This window comes from Phyllobates terribilis, unplaced genomic scaffold (genome assembly GCF_046119375.1).
Source record: "Phyllobates terribilis strain yellow unplaced genomic scaffold, ASM4611937v1 Scaffold_1__5_contigs__length_1240528914, whole genome shotgun sequence".
NCBI classification, from domain to species: Eukaryota; Metazoa; Chordata; class Amphibia; order Anura; family Dendrobatidae; genus Phyllobates; species Phyllobates terribilis.
In genome coordinates this window covers 367293228-367310015 of record NW_027362761.1, presented here as the reverse complement: position 1 = coordinate 367310015, position 16788 = coordinate 367293228, and the positions used below count along the sequence as shown (strand labels likewise).

General features: G+C 40.2%; 1 protein-coding gene across 2 annotated transcripts in view; it reads right to left on the bottom strand.

Moving 5' to 3' along the window:
• The window catches only part of RPH3A (rabphilin 3A), a 472799-nt gene that overhangs the window by 147998 nt on the left and 308013 nt on the right, over positions 1 to 16788 (bottom strand). For both annotated transcript variants that reach the window (XM_073676355.1, XM_073676354.1), the window contains exons 6-9: positions 16241 to 16324; positions 14696 to 14861; positions 7447 to 7488; positions 50 to 220 (exon numbers count right to left, since the gene is read on the bottom strand). In XM_073676355.1, coding sequence (XP_073532456.1) covers positions 50 to 220; positions 7447 to 7488; positions 14696 to 14861; positions 16241 to 16324 — 463 coding nt within the window. The remainder of the gene's footprint in view (positions 1 to 49; positions 221 to 7446; positions 7489 to 14695; positions 14862 to 16240; positions 16325 to 16788) is intronic.

Genomic DNA, 16788 nt, shown 5'->3' with positions numbered 1-16788 from the left:
TTTAAAAATAAATCTTTCCTTTGATGGAAAAATAAAGAAAATGGCAAACCTCCAGAACTTCTGTTGTTGTCATTATCTGCAACATTGTAACTGTAGTCCTTTCCATCTTGATCAGATCCACCATAATCTCCATCATTTACGGTCATTCGTGACTCGGGTTGCTTACGACTTGGAGGAGGGCAATTTCCTCTGCCAGATAGTGCAGTAGTTGAATCATTGCCTAAAAGTGGATAAACGTGATTTAACAATACTTAAAGGGCTTGCTCTAAAGGACACAGTTAATAAAAGAGGAAGTGTGTTGTGCTGGAGAGGCCGGCACACCCTTGTCTTACATCAACTTCCCATAAAGTTGAGCAACAAGACATGCCAGCAGCCGAGTCAGTAGTTCATGGTCGTGGGAGCTGAACACTGAGGACCTCCTACTACCTGCAACATCCCTGACACCCCTTATAATTAGTAGGCCCCATAAAATTATTATGATGCCAAGAAACGCACACATGACATTGCCGGGCCTATTAAACGTAAGAGGCAGCAGGAACGCTGCAGCTAATAGGAGGTTCACAGGGATCTGGTATGGCGGACATGGACTACCAACGTGGCCAATGGATAGGGGGTCCTGCAAATCTTTTAACTCAGACTAATGAACAATAGAGCTGAGCAAAAAGTGGAGGGGAATTGAACAGCTTCTACCAGGTTTCATGCAGATAATAATACATCAATGCGAGTCCCAGAAGCAGGATATCCAGTGATCAATTTTCATCAGGGCTAAAAAATGAATATCCAAAGTGGCCTTTCCCTTAAAAAGGTCTATGACTTCCTGTTGAATAGACAGACTACAAATGAGAATATAGCAAATATAATTCACAGCTTTTTTTAAAGCTAAAAATTTGGTTAAGCAATGAAACAGATGTCTGATCCTCGGTAATTTTTTTTTTTTTACTTTTTTTTTTTCTCCAATTTCAGCCAGCCAGGCTTACTTTACACAGGAGACGAAATGTGAGCTAATTCACTTGCAATGTAGTTAATAAGGTATAAATTATATTAATCAATGGTTAATGTTCAAAGGACATTTGAAATCCAGTGGGAATTTCAGTTATCTATTATAGCAGTACTGGGATGTGGTATTCAGTTCCTTTAGCGTAAAAATGACACCTACTGTTATCTAACTGATGTATCTTTCCTGTGAAGGTGTCTTCTTTTTGCTTTAATAAGATCTAATTACTCATGGAAGTCAGCTTTACAGCCCACGGAATATGAGCTTGCTAGAGAATTAACTGAACATTCATTTATTCTGCAACTGAACACGGGCATCAGTAATATGATTGCAAAATTCTGTAAAGGTTCCTATCCAAAATGGATTTAGAAGGTGAATCTGAGTACTATGGGGGAGGGGTGTGCATTAAAAAAACACATATCCTTCTCTCACCTAAAGGTTCTGCTTGGAAATTCTCAGAAGAAATGTGATTAAATTACAAGAGAATTAAAAATATCTAGGAGTATGGAATAGACTTCTAAATGTGTTAAGAAGACAGTGATTCCTATACAGAAATGTCATGTATTCCTAGGTAACTGATAAAAGTAGCTCTCAATAGCTTTAAAATACATCTCGTATGAAAGAACACCCTCTTGAACAACTAATGCAAATTTATAGGGTGTTGCAGATGTGGTCAAAATACTAAATGAAATACTGCATCAGATGAATACCATGGCAGAATCCTACTGAACCTATTTTAGTCAATGGTGCTCATCAAATCCCAGTGGTGTCTGGCATGAAGCGATCTTCGAGCACTTACATTAATTTTGCTGTTCTACACCTATGATGGAGAAGAACGATGGAATTACCAAAGACATATAAGAGCTTTAATTGGGTCCTGTACTCTGCTATCTCTGTCAATCACATAGAGAATGAATTGAGAAGCAGTTAACATTTAGATGGGAACAGATGTTCCCTGTTCTAGTAAGTGGGAATCTCAGTGGTTGGACCCACATTGATGACATCAAGAAATGCCTCAGTACCTACATAACTAAGACTCTCAAATGGAAACTAACTTGTACTTATTTGTCGTGCATGGAAAAGAAAGTTTCACATACTTCATATAAAGTCATGTTGGGGTGTTTATGCAGAAAAATGTTAACAAATCATAGAATGTTAGAGTTGGAAGGGACCTCCAGCGTCGTCGTGTCCAACCCCCTGCTCAATGTAATGCAGGATTCACTAAACCATCTCAGACAGATGTCTGTCCAGTCTCTGTTTGAAGACGTCCATTGAAGGGGAACTCACCACCTCTCGTGGCAGCCTGTTCCACTCATTAATCACCTCACTGTCAAAAAGTTTTTTCTAATATCTAATCTGTGTCTCCTCCCATTCAGTTTCATCCCATTTCTTCTAGTCTTTCTTTGTGCAAATGAGAATAAAGCTTATCCCTCTGCAGCTCCAGCTGAGTACATATATACAGGGCCGGGTGAAGTGTGATTTTGGCTACTATAAAGTCTGCTGTTGCTGTCATTTTGTTGACCAATTGTTTATAAGCCGAAAATGTAACACACAAAGAATTAAATATCAGACTAAAGAGATTCCAAAAAGAAAAAAAAAAAAAAAACAGTTAACAGCAGAAAGTTCATCCAAGTGGAGGTTGTAGCAAAGACATTGTGATATGGGATATAGTTATATAGATACATGATATAGAAAAGTTTAACAAAACACTTATCAGCGATCTGTATAAAATTTCAGCCTCAAGCCCTGAAAGTACTGTCAAGCATTATCAGCAGCATTTAATGATTGTCCCTATGTACACAAACTAAATGTGTTCTAAAATCTGATTAAATATTAAATGGATGAGATGTTTTTTACTTTAAAGAAGCACAAAGAACAAGTATTTCTAAATATGTCTGCAGTGTAGTATAAGTGCATTAAAATACTTACCTATCAGCGTCTTTCCCAGTTTGCAGCGCCACTCCAGTCATCTTCTGACTCATGTGACTTCATTTCCGACCAGCCGGATCACACAAGAGTTTGTGTGAAGCAGAGGTTGCTTATATAATGTAACCTTATGGAGCATCAATATAATGCTCCGCAGACTTACTTTGAAAAGGGACTTTCAGATCTCATATTAACCCCTGGGTGATCCAGCTGTTTGGAATACAAGTAACAAGAGTTAGAAGAGGATCAGAATGGTGCTAAAAACCAGGGAAGATGGGATTGGGAAGCATTTTAATGTACCATACTGAACACATTTAGAAAGGTTGAGGGATTAAAAGTTTTGTTGAGAGTGCTTCTGTAACCATTTCAGTTTTTAAATAAATGTTCTGTTAAACCATACTGTACATGGTATAAATGAGTAGCCTTGTTTACAAAAAAAAATCACCTATGGGCTTATGGAAGTCATAGTGGCACTTCCAGAATGGAGAGAAAAAAATGGGCACTCTAAAAGGGCACCATGTAATGCTGCACATGCAATATGTGCCTGCCTAACCACAGTTTACCCCAATAAAATCAACTGTTAGGCCAGTTTCACACGTCCGCATATCTCCGGTACCGGAAGAAACAGTACCGTAGATATCTGTGTCCCGTGCGTGTCACACGTGTGGCAACCATGTGCATCATCAGGATCACACGGACGGGTGCCTGGGAATCAGCGCTACAGTTAGCGCTGTTCCCAAGCACCGGTGCTGAATGCTGCTCTCACCATGGTTCCCTGCCGGCGCTGTGATCAGCGGTCGCATGGATTACAGGGGGGGGGACGGGGGACACCTAGGAGAGGAGAGTACATGAATTTTATTATTTTATTCTTATTTTTACAGGTGGACACTGTGGGAGCAGACTACTACTACCCTCATCATGGTCCCTGCTTGTGCTGATCACAGCACCGGCAGGGAACCATGATGAGGGCAGCGTTCAGCATTCGGCGCTGGGGAACAGCGCTGCCTGTAGCGCTGATTCCCAGGCGCCTGTCCGTGTGATCCTGATGCGGCACGAATGCAACATGTAAACCACACAGAGACACACGGGACATGGATATCTCCAGTACCGGTTTTTCCGATACTGAAAATATCCAGACGTGTGAAACCGGCCTTAGGGTGACTAAATATGATATATGCATAGTCACTTCTCATTCCCAGGAAGGAAAGTAGCTTTAATCACAATACCCCACACCTTTCTTGCACTACAGGGTCCAGAAACAAGGATATGAAATGCTGTTTGAAAGTCCCCCATACTCATTAGATAAAAATGGGCTTACCATCTAATTAGTTTGGAAACTATCTGACTCGGGGGAGAGATGGATCTGGCCACTGGAATTTCAACAGCTGATTATTTTGTTCAGTGGCGAGATAAGCCACTGCCGGAGGAGTGTAACATAGCGCTCTCAGAAAAATCCAAAACACTCTGCCAAGCCAAGCGCTCCTGTGTGCTAATATGTATGGGGGCCTTAAGAGCTACATAACCTCATCCTATGTTTATAAAAAGGTTTGTTCACTACTTACTAGTTCTCTTTAGGCCACATACACATGTTCAGTATTTAGTCAGTATTTTACCTCAGTATTTGTAAGCCAAAACCAGGAGTGGGTGAAAAATGCAGAAGTGGTGACGTGTTTTTATTATACTTTTCCTCTGATTATTCTACTCCTGGTTTTGGATTATAAATACTGATGTAAAATACTGAACGTGTGAATGTGGCCTTATTGTGAAACAACACATATGACACACAAGAACACAACACACATGAAAACCCACACTTGACTTTTTTTCTTTTGAATCTATTTATATTCTAACTATCAAACAATGAATTCACAAATGTGCTAACATGTGCCACTGTCCGATTTTCAATCATAGAAAGTATTATGAAAAATAATGTTATGGGATGATTACTTTCAGCCACTTTTTTAATTGTGATACTAGCAAAAAATAGTAATACACAAAGTCTGAGAGATGGCAAATGGGGTGTTATGGAGTATAAAGAATAGGTAATACACAGTCTCTCAGGATAAGGGGTGATCAGCAAATACGTAAATGTACCCAGTAGATTACCATAAGTTTAGCTTTACTTTAGGGCATGTATATAAATACTATTCTATATTTGCTTCTTCAACCTTCATAAATCTGGCCCCAAACAATTTCATACATATAAAATAAACACCGCAGGTACTTTCCCTCACTTGGTCCATCAGAGGCTCTCCGCCATTGGTTCGATGATGTTACGACTACATCTAATCTCTGAACTCATAGGATCATGCTGTCTACATCATCAGACAGATGGTGCTGGACCCATAGAGGGGGAGTACATGCTCTATTTGTTATTTTATATGTATAAAAGCATTTAGGAGATAAGATTTGTGAAGGTGTAAGACCCCTTTTAAAAGCTTTGGGTCTTTAGGTGCATTATAAGAAGCTTATGACGAACCCTCAGAACCCCAAACACACAATGGAAAAAAAAGGGTCAACACTTAGCCACAGATTAAATGGAGAAGGATCTAGTATACTTCCATAAACTTAAAGGGGTTTTCTACTTTCAGGAAAATGAAGCCCAAACGTTGTAAAATGCCTAAAATAACAAACAAAGCAGATACTTACCCTGGCTCTCATAGTTACATAAGAGGTTTGCTCACACTGGCGAATAATGGCCAAGTGCTTTCTGATGTTTTATCGAATAGCACTCGGAACAATGTTATACTATAGGACAGTGCCAATTTGGCATGAGAAAATAATCCCAGCATGTTGCAAATAGCTACCATATCCGGATCACGCGCACCAAAAAAAAGTGTATGGGTGCGTGTGAAACATTGGACTACACTTAGATGTCATCCGAATGCAATCCAATGTACTCGCACAGAGACAATGAAGAAGGTGGAGAAATTAAGTTCTTCATCTTCTCCGCACCTGTGCTAAGATTCTCTAATGCGAGAGAATCGGATCACACTAAGGTGACATTCAGATCATACCCTGACATTAGGAGAATCGGCCCAATTTTCTCGTATGAGAGAACATACGCCAGTGTGAGAAAACCCAAATAGTTACATAGGTTGAAAAAGACTTGGGTCCACCAAGTTGAACCTTCCTCCATCAGTTATACATTCTCTATCGCTAGATTATTTATAACCCACAATGCCATTTGTTGTGAGAAAAGCATCCAGCTCTTTTATAAATGCTTTATAATGTGTCATTACTACCTCTTGCGATAGGGCATTCCAATGTTTGACTGCTCTAACCGTAAAGAACTCTTTCCTATTCAGCTGCCTTTCCTCCACCTGTAATGAAACCCCCTCATCCTTTACAAGGTCTTGAAAAGGAATGTCATGTGCTCTCTGGTTTCATTATTTTGGGTACAGTGGTTAAGCCATGTTGCTGTAGCTAATCGCTGACCTCAGCTGCTGTGACGATATAGACAGCACAAACCACTGAGTTCAGTGATTGGCTGCAGCAGTGATGCACCCTGTCAATGTGACGTCACCACTGCAGCCAAATCATTGATACCAAAGCACAGGTGGGAAGCCGTCGTTGAACCTAGGCACTGTGATTATCTGCCTTGTTTGTTATTTTAGACATTTTACAGAATTTGGCATCCACTTTTCTGAATGTGGACAACCCCTTGAAATTAGAGAAAGTCAACCACATATGCGGCCACTTCTCCGTTCAGTCTGAGAATGGATGTGACCATATTTCCTGGAAGAATAAACCACATGGAGCTTCTGTTATCCTGGGGTGAGATCCCTCACTTAGACATGGATGATGTAACTCCAATTAGAATACCCCTCTATTAATGTTGTATTCAGTCTTATCTGTTCCATGCCAAGATCCATGTAAAATAGCACATATTTTTCACTGATCTATTGAGAATGAAAAAGGAACTTCTATAAATACATTGCTCAAAAATTGCCTTGCAAGCAATAAAAAAAAAATCTAAAAACTGCAGCTGAAAATGGGTCATTGCTGGGTCACAATCAAGTTTATCTAGGACAGGACATGGATGCTGAAAAAAAACGTATCTTCAAAACTAAATGCACTTACTCCGACAAGTCACAAACCTCATTTCCTACTTTGCCTTGCAAATGATGAATTTGATTAAAAAACCTGAATAGAGCCTCTGATTGGCATTGAAATTTCAGAAGCTCATTTCCTCAATTGTCTCTTATTACTGACAAATTATGCACATGAAAACCAAATGTGTCTTTACTATGAATAAGTAGCACGGGAAAAAAAAACATATTCTTTTATAAAATTCAAAGTTTCACAAAGAAGTAACAATCCTCTTTGCAAAGACATGAGATTTCAAGTGCTTCATTTTCAAGTGAAGGCTAATCCCTTGCTAGACCACTGGAAGAACTGCATCTAACCTTGGTTGCCATAGCAATAATCACAACTGGAAGATAATTCTGAATTAATTATCTGTCATTCAACGGGTGAGACACATTACCCATAATGTATCTGTCTTCATCTTCACTTTCTCTTACCGTAGGATTCCTGGTCTGGTTGAGCCGTGATTTCTGCTTGACCTTAAACACAAACAAGTATATATTCAGTGTATTAGCTGAAAAAAATGACATACAATGCAAGATTGATATGAAGGTAAAATATTTTTTCAATTTAAATGGGATACACTGATTAAATAAGCAGTTTGGAATATATTAAAATGCTGTCCTTAGCAAGAGAAAAGATTAAGGAGAAATATATTCATTGGGTGATTATCACATATAATGGAATATTCCTATTATTTACAATCTTTATACGAAATTATAATTAAAACCACCATTATCTTCTAATGACGCTAAATACATTATTCATGTAGAGAATGATACGTGGCCTGAAAAAATGACAAAATATGTTACTGGAGTTTCAGACTGGGGTGCCAGGGGCCACCCAGTAATACTGATACTGGGGGACCACCATTCAATTACATGCAATATTACCTGACCTGGATTCAGAAACTTACCTATGTTTCAACACAATATACTGGCTAGGTTGTTAAAGGGAACCTGTCACAAGGAAAATGCAGTCCAATCTGCAGGTATTATGTTACAGAGCTGAGGAAGTGGAGAACATTAATAAATAGTTGTGAGAAAATATTCAGTATAATCTGTGCTTTCATCATTTAACGCTCTGCTCTATATGGGTTTTTCGGTCCAGTGGGTTGTGCTAGCAGTGAGTGACAGCTTTCTTTGTACAAATGTTCATACAGATTTAGCTGTCAATCACTAATCGGACCGCCCATCAGACCAAAAATCCCGAGAAGAACAGAGGTTTAAGTGATGAAAACAAAAGTTAGGGTTCATACTCATCTGCATATAAATCGGACGAGTGCAATCCGATAAGAAAATAAATAAATAATCGCATTGCACTCTGACTAATGTTATTCACTGATTCAGTGTTCATCTGCGATTTCTCAGCTTGGATCGGACCGAGAAGAAAATCGCAGCATGCTGCGAGTGGCAGCATATATTGGACGACACTCGCCAATGTAAGTCAATGGGTGCGAGAAAAAAGATTGCACGGCACAAGGACGATGCTTGTGCCGTCTGATTTTTATGCACCCATCTCATAGGAAACCCGACATTTCATTGGCTGAGTACAGTAAATTCAGAGTGTGAATCGTCAAGATAGGATAGTACTGGCTGGCTCACACGGAGGTTACCGTGAGAACCACTGGCTCTGACCAGTGGTAACCTTAATGATGTCACCACTCGTCAAAGCAGCCGTTTTCTCACGACACTTTCACTGTGTCCCGGTGGCCCTGGTGAGCAAGAACATTTCTCATGTGTCCACTCAGCACAGCCTCTGGATATAGCAGAGTTGGGGATCGTCGTGGGATCAATTTATGGTGGACCACCTTGGATTATTTTTTTTTACTTAAAAGGTAATAAATGGGTGGAAGAGGGTCAGGGAGTGTTTTGTACAATTAAAGGACTTTTCTCTGTGTGTGTATGTTTATTACTATTGAATATGGGGTTCGTAAAGGGGGTGTACTATAGACACCTGTCCATTACTAACCCCTGGGCTTGATGTCAGCAGATATTACACAGCTGACATCAACCCCAAAACCATTACCCAGCTTGCCAATGCAGCAGGGCAAGCGAGAAGAGCTGAGGCTAAGCGACAGAATTGGTGCATCTAATTGATGCGCCATTTCTGGAGCAGCTGAGGGCTGGTGTTATTAGTCTGGGAGGGCACTCATATCCATGGCCCTTTCCCAGGCTATTATCAGTCCGCAGCTGTCCGTTCAGCCTTTGCTGGTTATTAAAAATAGAGGGGCTCCCATTTCGTTTTTTTGGGGAGCCCCCCTTTTTAATAACCAGTAAAGGCTGCTCAGACAGCTGTGAGCTGTTATTAATAAGCTGAGAAGATCAATGGATAGTGGCCCCTTCCCAGAATATTAACACTAGCCCCTAACTGTCTTCTTTCCCTTAATTGGTTAGTAAAAATAATAGGAATCTCACATCATTTAAAAAAAAAAAAAAAAAAAATTGTTATTTAGTAGGTTTAAAAAGGCCCTTTAGTATCACATGAAAAGCAATAAAGGGAGCTAGTTTATTATATGCAGAGGGCTTGTGACATTAAATATCTACAGGATATCTATACTATTTATTCTATCTACAGGTTCCTCTCAAAATTAGAATATCAAAAATTTTATTTCAGTTCTTCAATAGAAAAAGTGAAACTCATCATATAGAGTCATTGCAAACAGAGTCATCTATTTCAAGTGTTTATATAAATCATAATAATCTTTATTTTTATATAACGCCAACATATTCAGCAGCACTTTACATACATTATCATTGCAGTCCGCAATGGGGCACACAATCTATGTTCCCTATCGGTATGTCTTTGGAGTGTGGGAGGAAACCGGAGAACCTGGAGGAAACCCACGCAAACACAGGGAGAACATACAAACTCCTTGCAGATATTGTCCTTCATGGGATTTGAACCCAGGACCCCAGCACTGCAAGGCTGCAGTGCTAGCCACTGAGCTACTGTGCTGCCCAATCTGTTAATGTGGATTATGGATAACAGCCAATGAAAACACAAAACTCATTATCTCTGTAAATTAGAATAACTAATAAAAACAACACCTGAAAAGGCTTCCTAAGTGTTTAAAAAGGTCCCTTAGTCTGTTTCAGTAGGCTCCACAATCATGGGGAAGACTGCTGACTTGACAGATGTCCAGAAGGCAGTCATTGACACACTCCACAAGGAGGGTAAGCCACAAAAGGTCATTGCAAAAGAAGCTGGCTGTTCACAAAGTGCTGTATCCAAGCATATTAATGGAAAGTTGAGTGGAAGTAAAAAGTGTGGTAGAAAAAGGTGCATGAGCAACTGGGATAACCACAGCCTTGAAAGGATTGTTAAGAAAAGGCCATTCAAAAATTTGGAGGAGATTCACAAGGAGTGGACTGCTGCTGGAGTCATTGCTTCAAGAGCCACCACACACAGACGTATCCAGGACATGGGCTATAAGTGTCACATTCCTTGTGTCAAGTCACTCATGACCAATAGACAACGCCAGAAGCGTCTTACCTGAGCCAAGGAGAAAAAGACCTGGACTGATGCTCAGTGATCCAAGGTGTTGTTTTCAGATGAAAGTAAATTTTGCATTTCATTTGGAAATCAAGGTCCCAGATACTGGAGGAAAAGTGGAGAGGCACACAATCCAAGCTGCTTGAGGTCTAGTGTGAAGTTTCCACAATCAGTGATGGTTTGGGGAGCCATGTCATCTGCTGGTGTAGGTCCACTGTGTTTTATCAAGACCAAAGTCAGCGCTGCCATCTACCATGAAATTTTAGAGCACTTCATGCTTCCCTCTGCCGACAAGCTTTTTGGAGATGGAAATTTCAGTCTCCAGCAGGACTTGGCACCTGTCCACACTGCCAAAAATACCAATACCTGGTTTAAAAACAACATTATCACTCTGCTGGATTGGCCAGCAAACTCGCCTGACCTTAACCCCATAGAGAATCTATGGGGTATTGTCAAGAGGAAGATGAGACACCAGACCCAACTATGCAGACGAGCTGAAGGCTGCTATCAAAGCAACCTGGGCTTCCATAACACCTCAGCAGTGCCACAGGCTGATCGCCTCCATGCCACACCGCATTGATGCAGTAATTGATGCAAAAGGAGCCCCGACCAAGTATTGAGTGCATTTACTGAACATACATTTCAGTAGGCCAACATTTCGGATTTTAAAAACATGTTTCAAGCTGTTATAAAGTATTCTAATTTACTGAATTGACAACTTGAAATAGACCACTCTGTTTCTAATGACTCTATATATTATAGGAGTTTCACTTTTTGTATTGAAGAAGTGAAATAAATACAATTTTTGAGGATATTCTAATTTTGTGAGAAGCATCTGTATATATAAGATTGCTTTGTTACTTAGAAAACTAGCTTTAAATTACAGACAATGACTGATGTTAAAAACGCATTGCATACTGATGCGACTTGAAAAAAAAAATCGCATTGTACTCTTATGACACTCTTCCTACTTTTCAGGAACATCGGAGTGATTTTATTTACGCTGATGAGTGCGAGCCCTTAGACCACGTTCAGTATTTGGTCAGTATTTTACATCAGTATTTGAAAGCCAATACCAGGACTAGGAGAAAAATACAGAAGTGGTGACGTGTTTCTATTATGTTTTCCTCTGATTGTTCCACTCCTGGTTTTGGCTTACAAATCCTGATGTAAAATACTGACTAAATACTGAACATGTGAACGTGGCCTTACACAGTCTATTCTCCCTAAACTATTTATTCAATCTATTCAGCTCCCCCTGCTCTATGGTACCTATAGATTGCACTGTATTTTCATGGTGATGGGTTCTCTTTAAATGAATAATGAGACGCTACTTTCATCTTTAAATAATGCATTATGTGTACTGTCCCAAGCACTGTTCATGTGGGACACCCACTCCTGCACAGGGGCCCATCAGGAAATTCACCTGGTCCCCAATGGACCAGTCCAAGCCAGTGAGACTAAATGACATGTACTCAGATCCTCTGTGACAAAATGCGATTTTACAGACCAGCTCTACCATATGGTGCCTCATTTTAGCACCATATGCCACCTTCAGAATGTTTTGCAAAGGAATTTTACAGTAATATGACATATAATGGAATACGCCGACACTATATGAAATCAGGTGCATTCCTGCAAACTGCCGTACACGTATGGCATGACAATCACCATGCAGGCTCACTCCGAGCGCCAGCGCAATCAAAAGCAGGTGTCAGCGCTATATTAGAGCTGACACCCTGCGGCAATGCCCACGATTAGTGATAGCGCCGATCAAAAGCGTTTAACGCCTCTGATGCTGCTGTCAATAGTGACAGCGACATCGATCGGCATAGCAGAGGGAGGAAGCTCCCTCTCTGCTCCGATCGGCATCATGTGATTGTAATTCGCCATGGTGTTTATGAAACATCATAAAAAATAAAGAAAACCAAATTTTTCACTTGCTATTGATTTGTTCATTCTACCTGCCAAAGATTGCAGTAATACGCAGCTCACATTTATCCTGCGCTCTATGCTGTGCACTTACACCGGTGTTTCTGTGTAAATCTCTGAAATATGTGATTCAGACAGAACCTCTGGCAGAAGATTCCCTAAAATGAAGCAGATGGAGACACTGGTCACCGTCTGGCCTATGATCCAATGGTGTCTGTCTTTTTAAGCGTGCATATAAGCATGGTCGGACACAGTTATGTGCACCTCTGAAAAGAAGGACATTGCTCAACAGAGGCCAGATGGAGTCTAGAGTAACTCTGCTGCCTCATTATAGTGAATGGATCCATTGGGGGTTTCATCTGAATCACGTCGTTCATAGATTTAGATGGAAACCCTGATGCAAGTGCTCAGTGTAGAGCACGGGATAAATGTGATCCCAAATGTTATGTAAAATGCTCCCAATAAAAGCTTCAACTCAATCCACAAAAAAAGCAAGTCCCCACTCAGGTCCATCATCTGTCAATGGAAACATAGGGGGCTTCCATGTCACTAGTAGCACAAAGGCTCTGGAAAAGCGCTATGGCTTCTTAACCCCCAAAAGAAATCCAGTGAAATCTGCTCTCCCAAATCCAAATGCTCCCCTCCCTTCTGAGACCCATAGAGTGCCTAAAAAGCAGTTAGCATCCCTGTTTGGCATTTCTGTAGCAAAGAGAGCCCGCTTAATATACGGGGTGCATGTCTCCTGAAGCACGAGCTGGGCATAATGTACTGGGCACCAGGGGCATAAAGATCGTGATCGCAGAGGTAGAGACCGCAAACAGGCCAGTGCGGGTGAGGGGCCAGCCATCGCCAGCGCAAATCTCAGCTGAAGTGTATTGTGGTGCAATCATCCACCAGGTCTGTGAGCTGCAATAAATGCTGCCAGCCAATCAGAGACCAGCAGCTGACATCGGCATGCACGTGACTCAGGGCGCATGGCACTGATGTCATGCGCTCCTGTCACTTGCACGCTGAAGTCAGCTGCACATTTCAGTAGAGGACACAGTGAAGGAGCGGAGGGAAGGGTAAGTAGTTTTGTTTTTTTTTCTATACATTAAAGAACAGCGGCAGAATGGGTGACACATACACCAGGATGGAGAACATATACCACCTATCCAGGTATGTATGTATCTATATCTATCCCAGGATGAGGATATATATACCAGGGTCGGGGTTATAGATATACATATGTATATATACACATACACCAGGTTAGGGGATATATATTTATATATATATATATATATATATTATTTTTTTTATGGAGCTAGGGGACGTATATACTAGGATAGAGCTGAGGATGAGGGGCGTATTATATATATACCAGGAAGGAGCCCAGGATGTGGGGCATGACTGCATAATGGGGGAGAGGGTGAACTCTTATGTCCTTTTTGGATTTGGAACACTACAAGGGCCCATACATTTGACCAAGAAGCAGGGGGAACCAGGTCCAAATTTTGCACCGGGACTCATCGGTCCCTAGTTACACCACTGCTGGGCTCTACAGTGTGGGCACTACATTGGCAGATTTGCAATTTTCATTGCTGCTTGTTTCTGGCAAATACCCATGGAGTCAAAATAGTCACTGCGCTTACAGATAAATTCCCAGAGGGGTGTAATTTATAAAATGGCGTACTCAGGAGAAAATGGATCACAAAATATGTTACACAATTTCTCCTATTATCCCTTTTGAAAATTGAAAACTTGGGGCCAAAGTATCATATTAGTGGAAAAAATTGTAATTTTCCATTGACTCAGCCCAATGCTAAACAATTTTGTGAAATGCCTCAGGGCGCACTACACCCCTAGATAAAATCCTTAAGAGATGTAGTTGTAGGGGTTTCTGCTGTTTAGACATGTAAGGGGCTCTTCAAATGCAACATGGCATCAGCAATCTGTTCCAGCTAAAATTGCGCTCAAGAATTCAAATGGCGCTTCTTCCGTTCCGAGCCCTGCTGTGCACCCAAACAGTAGTTTTACACCACATATAGGGTATTGACGTACTCAGGAGAAATTGCACAACAAGTTGTATGGCCAATTTTCTCCTGTTACCCTTGCAGAATTCTGGGCTAAATGAACATTTTTGTGGGAAAAATTAAAATGTTTATTTTTTCCTTCCACATTGCTTTAATTCCTGTGAAGCATCTAAAGGGTTAATAAACTTCTTGAATGTAGTTTTGAGGCCCCACAAAGTCACTTCAAACGTGTTGATTTTGTTACCTCGACTTTGGCCACGGGGGTAGCGTTTTTGTTCTGGAGCTTGAACTTCTGTTGTGGTTGAGTCACTTGGCGGATTCTGGGTTTTTTGCTTGCTCACTGGCATTGGTTGAGGAAGTTCATGTTTTGGAAAGCCCTTAAAGAACCATGCTCCAGATCTTTTCCACACCTAAGGATATTAAGAAAAATATTAATTATTATTATTATTTATTGTTATAGCGCCATTTATTCCATGGCGCTTTACATGTGAAAAGGGGTATTCATAGCAAAAACAAGTACAATAATCTTGAACACAATGTGACAGCGACTGGTACAGGAGGAGCGGTTTTTATAGGGGTTCTCCACCATTTCCTCATTTGGATAAAACTGAAGGCGGGCAATGACATAGCATGACTGGTTTCCCTTTTTTTATATGTCAGCACGCAGTGCCAATCCAGTTTGAACCCAAGTCATATAAGGCTGGCCAAAAGATAAGTCATGTAATTCCTCATAACCATAACACACAAGACACATTTATGTGGATATGCCATAAATATTTCTTATGAGAATACCACGCTATGTTACAGGTTTAGACTAGACAAAGCCTAAAGTTTTACCTCTACATCAGCCAAACATACAGTGGTTTTATGCTATGCCAGGAAATTTTATGCTATGCAAGGAAATCATGCTTTAAAGGGAACCATTCAAGTCCAGAAATGCTATTTACCTGCAGATAAAGGGACAATTTGCCGGTAAATTTGGAACACTTATAGAGTTTTACTGGAGCAGTGACTACAGGAAGAAAATGAACTTATATTCTCCCTGTAGCCGCTTTCTTCTTGTCATTGGTGCAGTGCAGGGAGCTGGTACAGTCACCACTTCCTGACACATTTATTGGATGTCTGTTCTACAGCGTAAGTCTAACAGATCTACTTAATCACCAGTTTGTGAACCCGTAAACTGTTCCCTAAAGTTTGCAATCTCAGAGTATTTGCTGCCTTTTTTAAGGCCTGATTCAGTTCTTGCCTGAAAATTACTGCTGTTGTGGTCCAAGATCAAAGACTTTCTCAATGTAACCATTCACATGTGTAGCTATCTAACATGCATCAGTTCCATACTTTGGTTACTATTCAATTAACATTTTTCAAAGCAGCTATTAAAGTAATCTTTCAAATGTGAAACTCACCCCCAAAAAAAGTCTGATGGAAAATACTTAATTCAGTATAAGGATACCACCAATACCATAATATTTGAGAAATTTGACTGAAATTAATGTAGGCTTCTACAACCTAATTTAGGCTATGAACAACATTTGTGTAGGTTCTGTAAGGAATACACGAATTAACGTGGAAAATCTTGTTATTGAAATGTAGGAGTATATTTAAGATATTTTATAATTTACCAATTTGCTATTATTTGTAAGTCAATTTGAACTAAACTGATTTTCAGTTTTGTCATTGCTTACCATTGGAAATTGGCTACATAAAAAAAATGCTGGTGCAGTCAGTATTGGGATGTGGAGCAAATTCACGAAGTGTTCAAATCAGGACTTGTATATGTGCCACTTACCTCACGCTGCTCACTACATATTTTGCAAAGCCAGATAGAATGGGGGCGACTGTTGGTCTGTACTCCACAGTTTGTGCAAACATTCTGTTAAAATCAAGTATAATATCCTAAATTAGTGGTAGATATAGTAGAAAGAGTAGAAGTGACATATTAGCCAGATAGGATAGATAGAGTGGCTTGCGAAAGTATTAACCCCCCTTGGCTTTTTACCTATTTGTTACATTACAACCTGTGCTTAAATATTTTTGTAAGCCGATTTGTGTGTGATGCATTAGCAGTAAATAGTCTAAGTTGGTGAAGTGAAGTCAGAAAAATGTAGGCATAAATTTAATTTATGGCATCAAATAACTAAAAATTGCCATGTGCATATGTATTCACCCCTTTTGCAATGAAACCCTAAAAATTACTGGTGCAAACAATTACCTTCATAAGTCACATGCTTAGTGAAAGGAAGTCCACCTGTATCCAATCTAAGTGTCACATGGCCTGTCAGTATATATACACACACACACACACACACACACACATACCTTTTCTGAGAGGCCACA